The sequence below is a fragment of the Ammospiza nelsoni genome, chromosome Z (assembly GCF_027579445.1).
Source record: "Ammospiza nelsoni isolate bAmmNel1 chromosome Z, bAmmNel1.pri, whole genome shotgun sequence".
NCBI lineage: Eukaryota > Metazoa > Chordata > Aves > Passeriformes > Passerellidae > Ammospiza > Ammospiza nelsoni.
In genome coordinates this window covers 49,180,548-49,199,373 of record NC_080669.1, presented here as the reverse complement: position 1 = coordinate 49,199,373, position 18,826 = coordinate 49,180,548, and the positions used below count along the sequence as shown (strand labels likewise).

General features: G+C 37.7%; 2 protein-coding genes across 2 annotated transcripts in view; one reads left to right on the top strand and one right to left on the bottom strand.

The window, feature by feature from the left end:
• The window catches only part of HOMER1 (homer scaffold protein 1), an 87,940-nt gene extending 83,147 nt beyond the window's left edge, over nt 1-4,793 (top strand). The window contains exon 9 of the mRNA XM_059491979.1: nt 1,590-4,793. Within this exon, the coding sequence (XP_059347962.1) occupies nt 1,590-1,778 (189 nt within the window). The 3' untranslated portion in view covers nt 1,779-4,793. The remainder of the gene's footprint in view (nt 1-1,589) is intronic.
• An 8,438-nt stretch (nt 4,794-13,231) lies between these two features.
• Nucleotides 13,232-18,826, bottom strand: part of JMY (junction mediating and regulatory protein, p53 cofactor) — a 65,977-nt gene continuing 60,382 nt past the window's right edge. The window contains exon 11 of the mRNA XM_059492065.1: nt 13,232-18,586. The gene's annotated coding sequence lies outside the window, so the exon portion shown is untranslated. The remainder of the gene's footprint in view (nt 18,587-18,826) is intronic.

Below are 18,826 nucleotides of genomic sequence, written 5' to 3'. Positions count from 1 at the left end.
GGTTGGGAGGTAACCCTTGGCTCTGCAAGCAGCCACAGTGATGAGGCAGTGAAAGTCCTGCAGCACTGCTGGGGGGCCCAGAACTCTGGGCTGCTGCAGAGGCTGGGAGCTGAAACTGAGCACTGGCCACGTCACCCCATCCTCTCTTTGGCCAGGGATGCAGCACCCAATCAGTGCTGCTGCCAGACCCCTCGCAAGTGGATACCTTTCTCAGGCTTTGATACAGGGCTGGCATTACATACCTGTTACTCTTGAATGACCCAGTATATTTTCTGTATAGGTCAGGTTGTTTTCTGTGGGTAGCTGAGATCTGTCCAGTATAAACATGAATATATTTCTTAGCCTTGAGGGAGACAGAAGAATCACACCAAAACCAGTGAGAGAGTTGGAGGGCTGAAAGAGAAGTTGCTCATGTTGCAATCATTGAATGCTGCCAGATCTGCCTTCCTATTTGTAAAACTAGTTGTGGTAAAATCTCAGACGAGGCCTGATAAAGCTTTGTGGCACAAAACCATTGTAAAGGGAGGAGGTGTTGAAAAACATGTTACCATACATAATATGAATTCACTATGCACTTTTCCAGAGGTGCTCTACAGGGTGTATGGTATACTAAACACAATGTCTCTGTGCTGCCTTTGAAAATTATTTTTGTAACTGAAATTACAAAACTTAGCATAAATTTATTAGGTGGGCAATGAATCGAACAAAGAACAATATGCTATTCCAGACCTAGGTGACTGGTTCATTTGTGATTTGATTGAAGAGAGGGCACAGGTCTTGCACAGGGCACAGCACTTGGCACCGTTACCCATCAGGTGCAAGCTGGAGCTGGGAGGAGTCCCAGGGGTGGATGCCAAGGGCCTCTCCTTGTGAGTGAGAGCTGAGCTTGCTCAGGGTCAGACCCCCTGGGCTGTGTCCAAGATGCTGCTGCTCCATCTTTCCCACACTGCATGGGCCGGGCAGGTGTGTGCAGCAGTGGTGGCTCTCCCAGTGTCCCTGCTCCGCAGGTGGGTGCTGTGCTAGGTTGCACCTCCTGGTTTACATTTGTCACAGTCGCCTTGACCTCTGCTTGGGCCCAGCCATGTTCATGTCTTAATTTTCAGAGTGCAAAGCCCATACATAGGATGGAAATAAGGCAGTGCTCCTCTGTCTCTAAAGCAGCGTTCTGGATGGGTTTTTGCATGAGAACTTTGGATGGAGAACCATGTCCTTGACCAAATCATGTAGTCTAAATCAGGGCATACTTGAATGTAAGTAAACTCTGAGAAGGTGTTTTCATTAGGCAGTACATTTCTGAATGATAGAAGTGATAACACACTTGAATAAGTGTATCATTTGTTCACTGATTAAGTTTGTTCCTCTCCAAAAGTTTCAGTCCTTCAGATAATTATGGAGAAATGGAGGAAGTGGCAGTTCATATGCAATCGTAGTAACAATTCAGGTTCTGGTTTTGACATACTGAAAACTAGAAAGGTTTACATATTATTTTAAAAAGCAGTTGGCAAAAATAGCACATGAGTGCCAAGAGGACGTTAGACTGCTTTGTGTTTGCAGACAACACATTAACATGTTGTGTATTTTCTCTGAAGGAAGTAGAAATTCGAAACAAAGACCTGGAAGGACAGCTGTCTGATCTAGAGCAACGTCTGGAGAAAAGTCAGAATGAGCAAGAAGCTTTTCGCAATAACTTGAAGACACTTTTAGAAATTCTTGATGGAAAAATATTTGAACTAACAGAATTACGAGATAACTTGGCCAAGCTAATAGAGTGCAGTTAAAGAAAATGGGATTTCAGTGCCAATCAGCTTAAAGATGCACTGTCTCTCTTCATAGGACTGTGTTGGGCTCTGCATCAAAGTTGCACAAAATTAGAAAATGCTCCTCTGAGATGGATTGTTTTAAATTTGACTTGTAATTCAATGTAAAATTTAGAACTTAGCTTGTAGCCAGTTTAAGAAAAAAATAACTAACAAAAAAAACTTGAATTACAAATTACCTCCTTTTACATTATTGGCCACAGATAACTTGAAAAACGTTAACAATAATTGAATGCAATCCTTTTCTAATTATCAGTGATGGAAGAATTAGCAGTGTCCCAGGACACACCCCATTTTGTGACAGATACAATATAGGTTATTGGCTGTTTTATTTAAGATCTTTAAATACTGTGTTTTGTGCAAAAACTTAGTGATGACAGCCCTATGTATTTTGTTCTAATAATTTCTCAGGATATGTTGCACTGTGGAGAAGCAGTGCCGGAACAAATTTATTCTTGCCAGGAATGAGAGAGAGTTGCATCTTTAATTGAAACAAATTTACTATAATTGCTTGTATAAACTTCTTCTTTTTTTTTTTTTGGGGGGGGGTTGGTTGGCTGGTTGGTTTTTTGGTTTTTTTTAGAGCTATACATATACACTGGAAGATACCGTATTTCTTTATGGAGCTTACTTTGGTGTTCTACAATATTGTCCAATGTAAGGTTTAGTTTTTCATATGAATTCCATGTACTTACAGTGAGATAGTATCTTCCACTTAACTAAATTTTGAAGCCAACCAGTGATAGAAGGTGAGTCCCAAGGGAAAAATAAAAAGCCCAAACTGCCCTGAGAATTTTAAATGTAAACTTAACATTTTAAATTTGACCTGCACACATAACAAGGAATGGCCGGTTTTCTTTTTTCTGGCCTTGATACTTATATTGAATGTTCAATTTGCTGTTATTCTGTTCTGCAAGAGCCTTTTTCAGAATGTGACATGAAGTAGAGGTTCTGTGAATAATGGCTTACGGGGAGCACTGTTCTATTACAGATTCATTAAGAGCACAGAGGTACCGCAAGGGATTGTTCGTACACTGAACGTGTCTGGCCAAAAAGGCTAGAAGTTTTTCTTGAAGTTTTGTTGTCATAGCAAATTGAACTGAAGACATGTTTACTCTTTTATGGGTCTTCATATCACATCTTTATCCAAACTACACCAGGCAATATTCTGAACTGTTAATTAAGTGTTTAAAAACAAGACATTGAATTGAATTATCCTTAGTGAGCAGGTTTTAAAATTGTTTTGATGTAATTTTAACAGACTTTTGGCAAACACATATTTCTTTATATAATAGATTTATTTAAAAAACCCCAACTCTTTGAAAGGTAAGCCAATTGTCATGTGTCTTGCATTACAGTGCATTCTTCCCATAAATTGCTTGTAATGATGAAGAGGGCTTTTTTAAAATGTATGAATGAATGTCAAACCTCAGAGTTGAAAGATGCACGAACCTTTGTTTGCTCCCCAAATTAATTTGAATGTTAAACATGAAATCTAGCTGCTTATTCAATTTGTAGAACAGTTTTCTTCACTTAGATTCTGATATTCAAAACTAGAAAAGATAAGTTTGTTTTCATGTATGTACTGTGTGTATGTACCATATAATACACGCAGGTTGTCATTTATATTGGGAAGACATGCTTTATTTCTAAAATATCTTTTCCTTTTCCCTTAACTGGTAATTTATCAGGTCTCCCCTGACTAGTCAGGGAAGTGGCTTAGGTTAAATGCTAAAACTGTCATGTATTATATGGTATGTAATATACACAATGTTTACGCATTCTCCATATTTTTTAGGGTATTTTCTCACATTTATTAAAGGGGTGGGGGGAGCTTGTTTCATTGTGCTTCTGGTTGAAAATTTTGTGGTGAGCTACATGTTAATCATTCAGGGGATTTTAGACAGTAGTGTGTATATCTTCATCAGGTCCATATGAGCAGATACAGCCAGTTTTTAATTTTCCTGGGGATATTTGGGCCTGATTCTCCTGTCACTTGTGCTGCTGTAAACCAGATGTGTCCTTGATGTGATGTCAGCAACATTCCGTTGGCATAACATCCATGGAAGTGCAAGGAGAATTCGGCCTGTTAATGCTCAGTGGACATAATAAGGATGAAGAAAGAATAAAAAAAAACCATAATGATGGAATAAATGTAATATTATTTTTAATGATATTATTCTTGACATTTTTAAAGATATGATGTCATATGTGTGGGAAAAATAGTGGACAGAAATATTTCCACTTAAATTTTGTGAATATGTGTGGTACATGAGCATTTCTATGTATAAGTACACACACATATGTATATACAGAACGTGGAAAAATTTAGATGTGCACATTTTTAATATTTTCCTATTGAAATTAAATTTAAAATTGGAAATTGATATTTGAGAATTTCTTTTTCTCATAGAATAGATAAGCTTCATTTCTTTTTTTTTTTAAATAATACAATTACTGAGGGCTGCACCTTTGAATTCCCAAATAGTTGCCAAACATAAATATGGGATGAGGTGGACATACGTGCACATATAAATAAAATCCTATGTCTAAGACTTTTTAATGCTTATGTACAGTAGGCAAGTGTTTAGAAATTGTGATCTAAAATTCATACTTAGGTGGCTATACCTACTGTAGCCTCTTCACTTCTGTTTTAACGTAAAGGTTTTGCCATTTGAAACATTACTGTCCCAGAGACAAGTACTGTACATTGTATCTATCTTTAATGAAACTATGGGAATATGTATACAAGAAAACAGTGTTCAGTACTGTAGCCTGAAAACATGACCGTGAACTTGCACTGGAGAGGAGAGCAGTTACTTTGTGTATAAATTTACATGGCAACTACAGTCTTGGGGAAAAAAAAAACCCAACCAAAAAAAAAAAAAAAAAAAAACAACAAAAGAATTACCATAAGCCTCACAGAAATACAGAAATAGAACAAAAAAACAAAAGGGGGAGAAAAGAGAAATTAAACCCACAGTTCTTTATTTTTAAATACACTTGCTATTCTCTGGAGAATGTATTACTCTTTTTTTTTTTTTTCCTTTAATCTTTTTCAAGTATGTGCAAGTGATAGCAGCAGCTACCTTAATCTTTCAGGTGCTACTGGATTTTGCATTATTGTGTTATGTTGTGAAATCCTGACTTTGACATAAAAAATTTTTGTAAGTATATCCCCGTCTGGATAGCTAGTTTTTGGAGTGTATTGTTCATAATCCATATGCCTCAATGATCCAGAAATTGCATTTTTCTATGTGGACAAAGTTAAACATGTGAATTAAACTGTCCATTATAGATGACTGGAAGTTCCTTTTCCTGGCCAATATATCCAGGAAAGAGGAGAAAAAAAATGAACTGATAATGCAGAAATGCGGTCATAACATCTCTAAGAAAATACATTTTCAGGTAAAATACAAATAAATAAATAAATAAATAAAGGGCTAAACCAGTTGTTACACAAATAAGTATCATTTAATGCTATCGGTGGCATTCCCAAGATAATTCCTTTAAAGAAAACCTTAGAATTAACAATGCATCAATTAAAGATTAATGTTTTGGGATATGTCTTTTCTGTTGTCAAATGTGAAAGGTTTCTGATTTCTGCTCATTTTTCTACCAGCTGGGGATTAACTTCAGGTTTGCCTTCAATAAGAGGCTAAACCTGATTTCATTCTGTCATCTCATATATTCTGTACTGAAGTGGCTGCTGAACAGCACTCTGTGAACACTGCATTCAAAAGTCAAAATCAAAGCCATTTTTCAGAAATACTGCATGGAGAGAGGAATGGAAAACTGTTGCAGACCTTAATTCTCTGCAGAGCTGCAGATATCAGTAAAAGCACTTAACTTGGTTAGTTGCAAAAACCTTAAGGCCAAAGACAGATCTAATTAGAGATTAGATCTGGATGTCAGAAGACAATTAAAAAATACCATCAAGAAACTCCATCCCAATGTGTGTAGTTCAGTCTCACTAACTGAACATGCCAGTTAAGTGCACACCTATACACTGGGGTTTCTTTTTCAGAAAATGGACCTGACTCTGCTAAGCAATGTTCAAACTGTCTTGTTTACATTTTCTTAGTAATGCTGCATTTGTGCACTACCTCGAACAGTGCTAAGCAGAGACCATATCATGGAATGATATTAAATTATATACACATTATTTGAAATCTGTGGTTTTGCTTAGCAGCCTTAGTTCCTCGTTTTACTCCACTTACTTCAGACAAGATGGATGCATTTTCCCTGTTTTGTTAAACATTTTGAAACAATGAGCGGAGTTTTGTGTTAGATCCCAGATCCCAGATCAGTTCAGCTCGTGTCCACTCTTCTGGCCATGCCTAGCCAAAAAGCAGGTGTGAGGCTAAATGTCACAATACCTCTAGATACTATAGACATAAGGGGGTTTTCACACCATAAGGGGTCTCATAGCTTGCCCGCCACAACCTCTCAGGGACCTGCAGTGGCCAGTTCTGCTTCTGCACTGCTGGCAGCTCATCATAGGACCAAAGAAACACAATAAACCTACTTTGCCCCTTATCTCTGGGTCTTGCATAAGCAGAGCTCAGATGCAACGATATATCTGGCATTCCTTAGTATTTTCAGATAAAGGCATTGGAAGGAAAGTAACTATCAGAGGTGTTGTAAATTCGGGGTGGGTGAGGGAAGCACAGATTTCTAAAAGATTCCCTAGTGTGGAACCCTTGTGTAGCTGTAAAATCGGTGAGAATGATTTGCATAGGGAATGACAAACCGCCTGAAAGGATCTCACTTTCCTTAGGTGCTCACATCATGCTGACATTGAGCACACCTGGCTTGCCCCGAAAGTCCACTCTTGATTGCTAGAGGCTTCCCAAGGTCAGCACTGGGGGTGTGTTTCATGAACACAGCTGAAGTCCTGACAGTCTGCAAACCCCATGTCCTTTCTGTCTTTTACCTTCACCACTCTAGAGGTTTGATACCAGTATTAGTCATCAGTGCTCCCTGTTTTCTGCTGCCATCTGATCCTATGATGTTTGTTCCTGCGATGGTAATGGATTTCTGAGCTGAGTTTGGGGTTTTTTCTTTCTTTTAACTTGCACGTAGTTTCCAACCTTGTTCCCTGCTTTGGGAATTCTCATCTGCTCTCATCCAAGCCTCATCTCACTGCATGGATCCAGCAGTGTGTCAGGTGCTTTCGCTTCCATTAGATTGAGAATAGCAACATAGACATTTTCTTGGAAGAGAACTTGCATTTCTGTGACTGTGGTAATTCTTGAAGAAGAAGGATTTTTTCCCCAGTAGATCAAGAAGGAGGGCAGAACTAAGGACCTTCACAAACAATACCATGCATCCAGGTGCTAAGGGGAGAGGAAGAGCTACACTTGACAAGGTATGTGTAAACATAATCTGTGTATATGGATTTCCTCCTGTTGAATTAAATATGGTCATGCAGATACTTGCAAAGAGGGAACAAGGCCTTTGAAATTCTCTGAGTCTGGCTTGTATTTTGTTAAATGTTCAGTGGAATTGTGTCTAAACAAAACAAAAGAAATTTAAAGCAAAATGACCTTGTACTTGCCTGCAGGAGAAAGACCATAGCCCTCACTTATGGATGGGAATTTTAACATTAAATCTACTTATTTCTTCACATCTGAATATATATGGTTATTTTTATAATTCCAGAAGTTTTGTTTCTCAGGAATCTGCAGCAATGAGAACCAGAAATCCATCAGTGTAAGGTACAGCTCTCTTTGACTTAGTGAGAGGAGCCAGGGTAGAAGTATGTAGCTGAGTGCCTCAAGTAGTATTTCATGTGAGCATCCTGCATCTAGTCCCTGCTGCACAGCCTCACTGCTACACCCTGCCAACTGCACTTGCTGTCTGTCCCAGAAGCAACCCAGGAGGGCTTGCTGTCCTTTGTTCAGAAGCTGCTGCTTCAAAACTGTAGCTCTGTCATTACCAGTCTGGAGTCCTTTTGCTCCAGAGCATTTTGCACAGTCAGAGTTTTGCTTGCAGGGGGAGAAAAGGGGAAATTTCATTCTGTATATCTTAAAGAAGCAGAGTAATATGTAGATTTGCTATAAGCTGCTTTTCCCCACCTCTTTAAAAAGAAATTATGAAAGCTTTATTTGAGGTGGTTATTGTTACCATTTGAACTTACCAGCCAAAACTTTCATTATCCTCTATTTCTTGCATTTTTTCTTTCATTCTGTCTGTGTTCTTTTCTCTTGCATAACATGGAACAACCAAACATGTTTATAGTCAACATAAGTCCTAAACTGCTTATGGAATGAGAAACATAAATATTCAGTCAAGCTCACCCAGCAGGGACATGAGTAACCCAAAAAAACCCAAACCCCACCCACAAAAGAGATACCTGTGGGAATGAGGTGCTGACTGTTGTGCACGACCATCTCAACCTCAGTGAAGAAGCATAGGGGATCTCCTAAAGAAGCAATACTGAGGCATGTTACTAGAAAGTACCTTGAATCAGAGCTGTCATAGAGACAGCAATGCAAGTATTTTCAGAAGACATGAGTTTTCATGCTTTTCACCAATGATGATAACTGTATTGCACAAATAGAAAATACTTATAAGGCACATGTAACTCAAGTTAAAATGCAAAAATGTGTTAGGATTGACAGCAAAAGTTCCCATCAAACTAGAAGATTTCTGTCATCAGCTAGAATAGGTGACAGGTCTTTTGCAAATGAATTATAGCTACGTTGGAAATCTGCATGACAGAACAAGTACAAAGACAAGAACAGTTCTCTGTACCTGAGTCAGGCTGGGAAATCCATCTATGAGACTTAGTCTTGAGTAACAGGTTGGGTAGGTGGTAAACAGTACTGTCCTTTCAGAGGGGTTTAAAGGAATTTTGACACTTGGGCCATGTTGCAGTGATCAAACTGTGACAAGGACACAGATATCTAAAATCCAGAAGGGAATAAGGCCTCATAGAGCACAGAGCTGGTCAGCTCTGTGACTGAGCAAGCAACTGCACTGGAACTGCTGGTGTGCCCAAACATGGAATCGTCTCTCTGAACCTGGCAATGAGGATGACTCACATGGGATAAGAACAAGCAAGTTCACCAACCTTCAGGGCGGTTTTACAGCTCAGCAATAGCTGTTAGGTGGCTGTGGAATTTGTCATAGTATTTCAAGTCTATTTTTTGAGGGGCTGCACCAGAAGAGGGGGTCACTACAAGAGGCAGTTGTAAGGTGACTTCCATGGTTCCCACAAGCACAGTGCTGGGTCTTACATGGCATAAATGCTGGCATGCAGCTACTTGGAAAATAGCCAGCGGGTAACAGTGGCATGTCAAGGGATCAGGCTTTCATCACCTGGAAGGTCTTCATGGATTTAAGTGAAGAAATTCTAATTTACATTATTTCAGGGTGAGGTTTTTTTTTTTTTTAACATAAACTTCACAGCTTGCTATTGCAATGACACATTGATGGGTTAATAGAAGACACTGTCCTGTTGGGAAACAGCTAGGCTCCTTCCACTGAGAAGGGAGCAGAAGCTAAAGTTTGCATTCAATTAGCCAAGCTGGTATTAGTGATAGTACCAAGCACATCCTTATCCAGAAGCATCCCTGCAACCTTGAGCATCCACAAAGGACTGCAGCAAACTCATTCATCTGGGCCTCAAAAGGCAGGGATTCTGTAGTTATCTCAGGCAGCTAATGGCTGGGAGCAGGACCCAGGTTTATCCCAGATGGCTGACAGCGCAGTCTCAACAAATGCTGTCTGGAACACAAAGTTTCTGTTCAAAGTTTCTTACTGCAAATGGAGATTAAAAGCTGAGTACTTGAAGGGTTGGGGTTTTCTGCAAAATGGGACATAGCACTAACTTGGAAATGTAACTGCTTTTGAGTATTTAAATATAATGCATGTTATTTTGTACACCAATAAAGCAAAGCATGCCCTGGTAGGCACTGTGTGGCTCACGTTTTCCCTGAATACATAGCCCAAGTAGACTTTTTTTAATTTAAAGACTGACAAACCTGATCTCCTAAACAGAGATTTGCTTTAACTAAGAGAACCTTTGACTGAGGACAATTTCTGCACTCCTATAATCTTTTATAATTATAATCTTTTATAATCATTATAATTCCTATAATGGATGAATGAGAGTAGGCACCCTCCAAGTATTACTTGGGGTTTTTTGACCATCTCCTGGCCACAAGCACTGATAGAATGGCCCATGAATGGTCAGACCTTGCAAAAGCCAACAGCCTGACTTACTGAGCACAGTTTGACATAGAGCTGAGTGACAGAGCAAGGTATGGGTGTGTCAGGGGCACAAAAAACACTGTGGTAAAGCAGGGAAAATAAATTTCCTCCTGCAGTGGTGCTGGGCAGGAGAACAAACGTTATGTTTCAACTTACTCTGCTATTAAGAGAAGACTTTTCAGCAGCAGAAATCTTTAGGAAACCATGACAAAAATATATGTATGCCATTGACAGAACTATAGGATATGTGCTTTTTCTTTCTTTTTTGATACTATAAATATTACTTTATAATGCCAATTTAAGACATTTTTTAACATATCATTAGAAACCAAGAGCAGTGTGCAGTGGTTTTTCTGTCAAATTGCTTTCACAGGACTTTGTCCATTCCAACAGTCATTTTACTCACAGCCAAGTGCATGTGATGGGGAAAATGGCCATCCTTTTATGGTGCTTCAAAAGAAGTTGATTCATAAATGTCTGTTACTGGTGTTTAAATTGTGCTTTTAACATGCATGGCAGTTTGAGCATGCACTGATGATTTTGTATGCTAAGAACTCAGTTACACTCTTACTGAAATTGAATGGGATTAAAATAAAGTACTGAGGAAGAAAAAGTATAGTTAATATAAGTCCTTTGTATGAACTGCATGATTCTTCAATCTTCCTTATTCCTGACTTTTAAACAGTAATGTACAAAGGGAATGTGATGCTAATTAGAAAAGTTGTTACGATGAAAGAATGAAGTAAACAGTGACTTATGTTTGAAAGTCTGTGAATGTGCTTAGTCTTATGTAAGCAATGTGGGGTATAGTGAGATGTCTCAGAGAAGTCAAGCAGGCTGCTGCATTCCATGGTGAGGAACGAGTGACAAGAAAGCAATACAGATGATTTGCCCATGGCACAAGTATCTCCAACAAACATCCCAGAAACAGCACAAAACTACAATAGGAAAAAGGGGTAAGACAGCAAATACAGTGTGAATGTGAATATAACCTTTGTTTTGGTTTAGGTTTTTTCCCAAAGTTTTGGTCGATTAATGATCAGCAAACCCCAGCAACAACAGAGCCAGCAGCTTTAACAGCACAGAGTAATCTGTGCCTGTTTTTATCCAACAGCCCTTCCTGTGGAGGCAACAGTTCAAGGGAGATGTGCTGTTTTTGAGCTGATGAAAATCTGGACAGTGAGCATGACTGTGGTGAAGATTTGCATAAAGTTTAGAGAAAGTAATTAGAGACTGAGAATCTTACTACAAAGGGGGAAAGGCAGAAATGCTTCTCTGTGGGATCAGTTCTGCAGGATGGAGATTGGGAGAGATACTTGCAGCACTTCTGTGAGCAAGGTAGGTTACACAGCGATGATACTGCAGCTTCTTGGGAACACCCCTGGGATGGTTTTCTGCTTAAGGGCAGTTTGTGCAAGCCAAGTGATGCCTGTAACAGTTAAAATGCTGACATGGTACATATCTAAGGTTTAAGACACCATTTTATCCATTTTTATGGACATTATAACCTTCCTTTATAAATGGTAAAAAACACAGTGGCACACACAGTGTGCACAACGCTGTAATGGTATATTTAGACCTGTGCCTTCAGCATAAAGCTCCAGCTGCAGTGGTGGCAGTGACATGCTGATGGCTTGCTGATCCCAAGATTCAGAGATACTGTGGCACTCCAGGATTCCTCTAAGCTCCCTCCAATTGCAGGAAGAATGAAGGCTATAAAATGAGCTTCTCCCTATGATGGGAAGCAGCAGTAAGAACTGCTGAGAAAAGCAAGAGTTCATAGGTTTTGGAAAAAAAATCGGCAAAATACACCTTCCATTTTTACTTCTTTCTCTTGTACCTACTGCCTCTGTTGAGCATTAAGAGGTGGAACAGAGACAAACCCTGCACGTATCAGTAGTTCTCCTATTTCAGAGGCATTGTGGCCCACTGAGTGTTTATTTATAATGTACCTTTGTTTTACATCTAACATGTTACAAGCAGGAAAAAAAAATTGGTTCTTTCATCTTCTGTGTTGTACAAACAAGAGGCCTTATTTTGCATGGCATACCACTGCCTTTTAAGTCTGCCTAAAGATTACATTGACTCATCTGCAATCCTGATGCATACACTAAATTCACTTCCAACCTGTACTGATACTGTAGAGAGTTATAAAAAAACAATCAACTTATCTACTGAAGTCAGTGCCAAACAGAACCAGCTGATGGAGCATCAGTTTGTCCCGCAGAGCAAAACCTGTGCAGGCACCCACATCAAGGTCACACACTGCCAGAGCTTTAGAAACAGTCCTCAGACACAAATGTAACTCTCTTCCCTCTTAAGTCAGCAACAATCAAAGAACTGATTATTTCAAAACACATTTCCTACTTCTTCTACATGTTCTTCCATAACCCAAAATTAAGTCATTATTTCCTGGCATGAAAAACACCATTGGGAAACCAAAGTCAGACAGCTTTGCATTTTGTACAAGACATGTTGCAATGTAGATTTGCACTGCAAATACAAAGTTGGTTTCATGTTGCTCTTTGAAACGTCCTTTTTTCTTGTTTTCTCAGGATTGTAATAGCACTAAAAAGTTCCTGTTTCAGAAATACACTGGGTTTTTGTTTCTTCAGGTTAAGGAACCAGCTAGAAATAGAACCTACTGCACTGCACCAAAAACACAGAAGCAAAACGGAAAAGAGATACAATATAAAGATACCTTCTTTGCAAGACTTAGGTCTACATAAATAGTAACACAAAATGGCTAGAGCAATAAAGGAAGAACTTACAAACACCTAGGAACTCTAGTGAGGAACACGTTAGGTGTAAATAAGGGTGCCAAGCTCTTAACATTTCAGTATTTAAACTTTCACCCTTTTTGATAGTGTTTCTGTCTTTTAATCAAGAGATGGAAAGTGGGTGTGATTTGTAATTACGCACAACTACCCAGCATCATTTAGGAGCAAGGTTCTTCTGCAATACTTATATTGTTCATGTGGCTTCATTTACAAAGATGTTACCTAGCTACAAATATTCCAGGCTGCAACATAGCTTAGAAGCAACCACCTATCATTAAACCATGAGAAAGAATTTGAGGAATTGTAAGAATACCAATGGGAACTGAAATGAATTCAATCTGAAATTGCTTTTTGTGGGAACCAAACGTATTTTTAAATGCTAGTATATAATCAAAGTTAAAACCAAGACAGTGATCAAATAAATATCCTTTAATAAAGAAAAGAGGAATAATTTTAAAGCACCAAAACTGTGAGTATGATGTTACATCGCATGTACAATAAGGTGAATGCAGTACTTTGCGTACAGGTTTAAATTTCTGAATCATGATAATAAACCCCCATGAAATACACAGCAATAAACTTGCACTGCAGAAAAGCTGCACGAAAGAAAAAAGACCAAGAAGCAGACAATTAAAATTTTTTTAGTTTCTAGGTATTGCTAGAAATCTTTGTTTAGTTATTAAACTTTTTTTTAAACATACTTGTGCTTAATACTTAATAACTTTGAGCATTTTCAGGCATAGTAAATTTGCAGAGTTGTTTACAATAAAATATGCATTTAATATGTCCTTTTGAATATAATGGAATTAAAGAACTTTCTTAACGCCAAGCACAATGTGCTAGTAGTGTCTTAGTCTAATGATAATACTGCACACAAAGCTAGTGAATGGAAAATTTGTTTTCATTATTTTTTATTTATTCTACAGGCTTAACAAAGGAGTTCGTTTCATTAAGCTTCACTGGCTTCATTCATGTAAGACAACTTGCAGCCATCTGTATTTTTTTAGCTTTCCTTTCATGATGACGCATTTGTATACATGTAAAATGAAATTCAAAACATATAGCAACAGCAACACACTGGAAGATGTTAAGTGAATATCCCCAATGCCCAACACCTATTAACCAATTCAGAAGTCAAAACTATGTTTATACTCTGAAAATCAAGCCAGTTTATGGCAAACAAATTCCTGGATAGGTGACAGTCTCTGGAATAAAGTCTCTGCAGAGTTTGGACTATACACACCAAAATGGTGCGCATCATCCTTTCTGCTTGTTTTCAATGGACACACTACTGGTTAACGAGCTTTAGATAATGCTCTACACATTAATATTAAAAACTCAGCAGAATAAAATTAATTGCTTGGTCATTTTCCATATTAGAGGTACAGAGCATTCACATTTGAGAATGGAAAGATGACCTTTTCTGTCAAATTCTGAAGCTCTGAGCAACAGAATATAGAAGACCTGAATCACAATAAAAATACATAAATGCCAGGTTGCAGATTCACCAAAGCCAGAGCTGTGAGTTTTGGATTAACAGTCAAAATGAAAGGGAAGTACAAAGACCCATATATGCAACAGCCCCTCCCACAAATATATTGGCATGCCCGCCCTCCCTCCCTTTACCCTCCTAAAAATTCTAAGTATTTATGTATTAGGCAGCAATTAAATATAAATTGACTTTGTAGGAAAACTTAAATTACAGTATATTTATAGGTTAAAAATAGCCATTGTGTTGATAGCATTGATAGCAGAATGTTGATGTGCTTATTACACCAAAGAGCAATTTGCAGTCAAGTTTAGGATAACCTACTGTCAGCTCCAAGAGGACTGAAATCATGCAACATGCTCTCCCAGTAAGGTGCTTCTGTTACTCCTTTTCTTTGCAAGAAGCTTTGCTTGTTCTTAACATTAATTCTGTAGTGCGAAACATCAACAACATATTGTCCATGCTTATGAAATCATTACCAGAAATACATTCAGGTAATTTAATTACATAAGCATTACAATGAAAATAAAATCTGATTACACGCATGAGCAAACTTGATTTACAAATTACACTCCTGAAATTCAGTGCAACAAATGAAATAAGGGTAACATTAACCAATAATGTTTCTGCCTCCTCTTCTCAATAAGTTGCATCTTCAATAATGCATCTATCATTACTTTATTATTAAACAGTACAGAATATAGTGCTTATACTCAAAATGATTCTTTACAAATAATGTAGTGAAGTATGTTGAGTTCTATCCCCAATTCAGTCACAAAAGTACACAATATATAATCATACTAATTTATTTTACAAGTGTCTGGTGTAGAATGCAGACTGTCAGAAAAAAAAAAAGAAAAACCAAACAAAACCAGGCAAAACTTAGAAGTGATGTTTGAAAAGAATAAAAAAAAAGCCTTCATCTACCCTACACAGATAACTAACATGAAAATACAGTAAAGTGAGTAAGACTATTGGTCATTTGTAAAGGATCTGGAAACCTCCATGAATGAGAACATGAAATTCTTGTTGATATAAATTCAATTTCTGAACAAGACTATTGCTGTTTACCTTACATTTTGGTTATTTTAGCAGAAACCAAGGATTTGGTTTCTTGTTCCCATTTATAAAAGGTTTTTCAATCCTTACATAAGCATTTGTACAATAAACATTATGCATCCCAAATCTTTACTTCACTGGATGTTATAGCATAGTAAAACTTTTAATTTCAAAAAAGAAATGTTTCTAAAAATAGAAAAAAGCCGAAAAGCTGACAAACTACTTAAGATAAATAACTAGCAACAGAACAATGCAGCCACAACAATAAAATGAAAAATATCAATAGGCAGGTCTTTTTATGGAGGCTCTTTTTCCTTGCGCATGTTTACGTGTTTTTCCTTAGTGATGCTTGCCAAGATTTCTCACAATTTTTACAGCGTTTCTCAGCTATGGAGGAACTGATCTCAACGCAGGACTGTCATAATTGCCCTAAGTTTCTTATAAATACACTAAACTTTCCCCTTCTTCTGCAGTAGCCATCCCACTGGAAAATTTCGCATGGCAGAGGATGGTACCTTTTATGCATTAGCCTGTATACACTACATATGCATAATTTTTATATCAAAGTGAAAATTACGTGAAATTGTGACATCTAGTGACTCATGAAGATTTAAATTCAGGATTTTTTTTTTAGTAGGATGAGGGAAAAAAAATTCATTCATTTTCCACATAGAAGATGGCAGCTTTGAACTGATACATACTACTATGCTCAGCGTAACAACTACTTTTTGTGTGCCATTAAAATACATGCTCATATGAGAACTCCATTTCTACTGAGACTAAGCTACTACAGAAATCTAAGATTTCAGCTAAATATGAAACAGATTAATAATAGTAATTTTCATCAATCATGCACACATTTTTCAAGGCAAAGATGACAGATCACATGGCAAACATATCTGAAAACTGTAGTAGAGTACAGCATGGAACTATTTAGATAACAACACAGTGGTAAACTGCAGACAAACGTGTTGTGCAAGGGAACCACTGCACAAATACTTTAAAATTACACTATTTTTCCTTGGCTTGAAATTTTGCTAGTGTTCTGTATGCATACTCTAAGGAATAAAACCGCAGGCTGGAAAATAGGAAAAAATGAACATAGAAGTTCCTTGTTTAATTTAGCACTAAGTTTCAGATGAAATATATAATGTCTATTACCATTTCACATCAAAGTTCTGTTTTGTGCTACAGCCAAAAATTTATTTGATTACCTTGATTTCAATGTGTGGTGTGACTGAAAGTACAAACAAATGTAGAACAAAACAGCTGATGGTACAGGCAGTGTCGAATGATTATGATGAACCTTGAAAGTGCTGCTATTGCTGCACGAACACAGCATCAGACAGCTCACAACCATACCACGTAGCGCAGAATTCGGAGAATAAGTTTAAGTAGAAAGCATCATGAAGTTTTAGGCCTGTGGGAAGCCAGTATCAGGTGTTTCACACAGCTGAAAAATAGAGACCTAGCAACTAACACAGCAAAATCTATATAATTCTACAGTAACGCTGCTCATAGGTGCTTTGAAAATCAATGTTCACCAACTTTATAAGTAAGGCAACATGGTTAAGAAAATCCTCCCGAGATGTTTGACAGAGCTTTAATTTTTGGACAGCCACAGCAAAACATCTTCAATAGACTGAAGGGTCCCAGAGCTGAGGTTCCTTTAGATTACACAGCCTATTGCTAAGGTAAGGTCTCCTGCTCCTCTCTCTGTAAGTAAACGGCAAGACGTGAAATCCCCTGTTATAAATGTTAACACAGTACGTGTTCCATTACACGACAGCAGCAATGAGTAACTCCACTTAAAAGAACCCAGATCCCCATAAAGTAGTTTATCTGTCAAAAGAGGAACAGTGAATGGACCACACAACACAAAGGACAGGGACTGTGTATTTCTCAAACACAGTGTATGTTACACTAGTAAAAACAAAATTCTAGTGGAAATTCAGCTTTCCTAGAAGTGTAACGGGCTGATTTTTAATACCACATGAGGTTTTTAGGTGGTACAAGGCTACTTGTATCTTTGTATTGACATACCTCTTGGTACTGTGGTATCGTAAGAGTAGCTGCCTGCAGCCATTAGTCATGAGGTTTAGAACTACTCCTAAGTATTCACTGCAGAGGAAGTTGTAACTCTCCTTTAAAAATAAAACAGTCAGAATCAAAAGAAACTTTTTTCAGCCAGTAGGCTTTGGGTATGAAATACAAACATTTTCGCAGCCACTAAAGGGAAAAATGAAAACCAGCAAGAATAGCATGATTTTCACAACTCAATTATCAGAATGCTTAAGTGCTTTGATCTTTTTTTAAAGAAGGCTGCTTAGACTAATCAAAAGCCATTTTAAACCAAAAGAGAAAAATATTTTTAAGTATGAAATTACAAAATATTGCTTCTTATAACAAATGATAAAAGTATAACTAACTTGGTTCAGCATAGCTAAATATTTTTAAAAAGCATGAAAATGTCTACTTTAAAAAGATGTCAGACTAAACATGACCTTCTAAAAAGGTGCTGCAGTATGTCTTACTAAATATATCATGATGGAAACAAACACATTCTTGAATATGTACTGAATTCAACTCTTAACTCTCATTGTGCTGTGGTCACTTGTTGCTTTTCATACTGATATATGCTTCTTCAAGCTAAGAAGAAAAAAAGTCTTAGTTGCATGTTACTGAATTTCAGCTACTGTAGTGCAACTAGGAATTCTCTTTCTGGAATATCAGACTGCTACACAGCAAGCTTCTCTGGAGGGAGCCATTTCGTTGAATTTTCAAGCACATGAGATATTCAGTGCAGTGAAGGGGCCATTTTACAGCTGGTTTAGAACCTCAAAGTCACTCTAATAGCAAGTGGTCTCCCAGCTCAAAATGGCCCCCTCACTTAACTGGCCGTACATTACTAACGCAAATATAAAAAGTGCTTAATAATTGGGCATTCTTGATAGTATAAAATGCATGTCTTAACAACTTCGCTTTGTGCCCCAACCAGAATTTGTTTGAACAAATAAAGAAAAAAGTGGCCTGAAATTAACATTTCAGGCCAATTTTTTCCAAGTACTGAGTTATTTGCCAAAGAAAGACTATTTCTTTGCCAAAGAAAGCCTCCTGTAGAATTGATGGTCATAACTGCTGGCTCTGAATTCTCAAAAATGCAGAAGAAAAGTAAATCTTCAACTGGGGTTTCTTTTCACACGTTGGCGGCTGTCAAGCACCTGTTTGGAAAGAAAGAAAAAGGAACATCTGAAAACTAAACTGCTGTACAGATATTATCAACATATTAGGCAATTCTAATATGCAATACAGTGAGCAGTGCAATATACTGAGCAAAGGTTCTCTTTGCTCCCAGGATAATGACACAGTGACTCTGGAGCCAGAACACGCATTTGACCAGGACTTTTTTTTTTTGCCTTCTGGTATTACTGGCAGTTAACACAGATTAGAGTTTGAAGAGG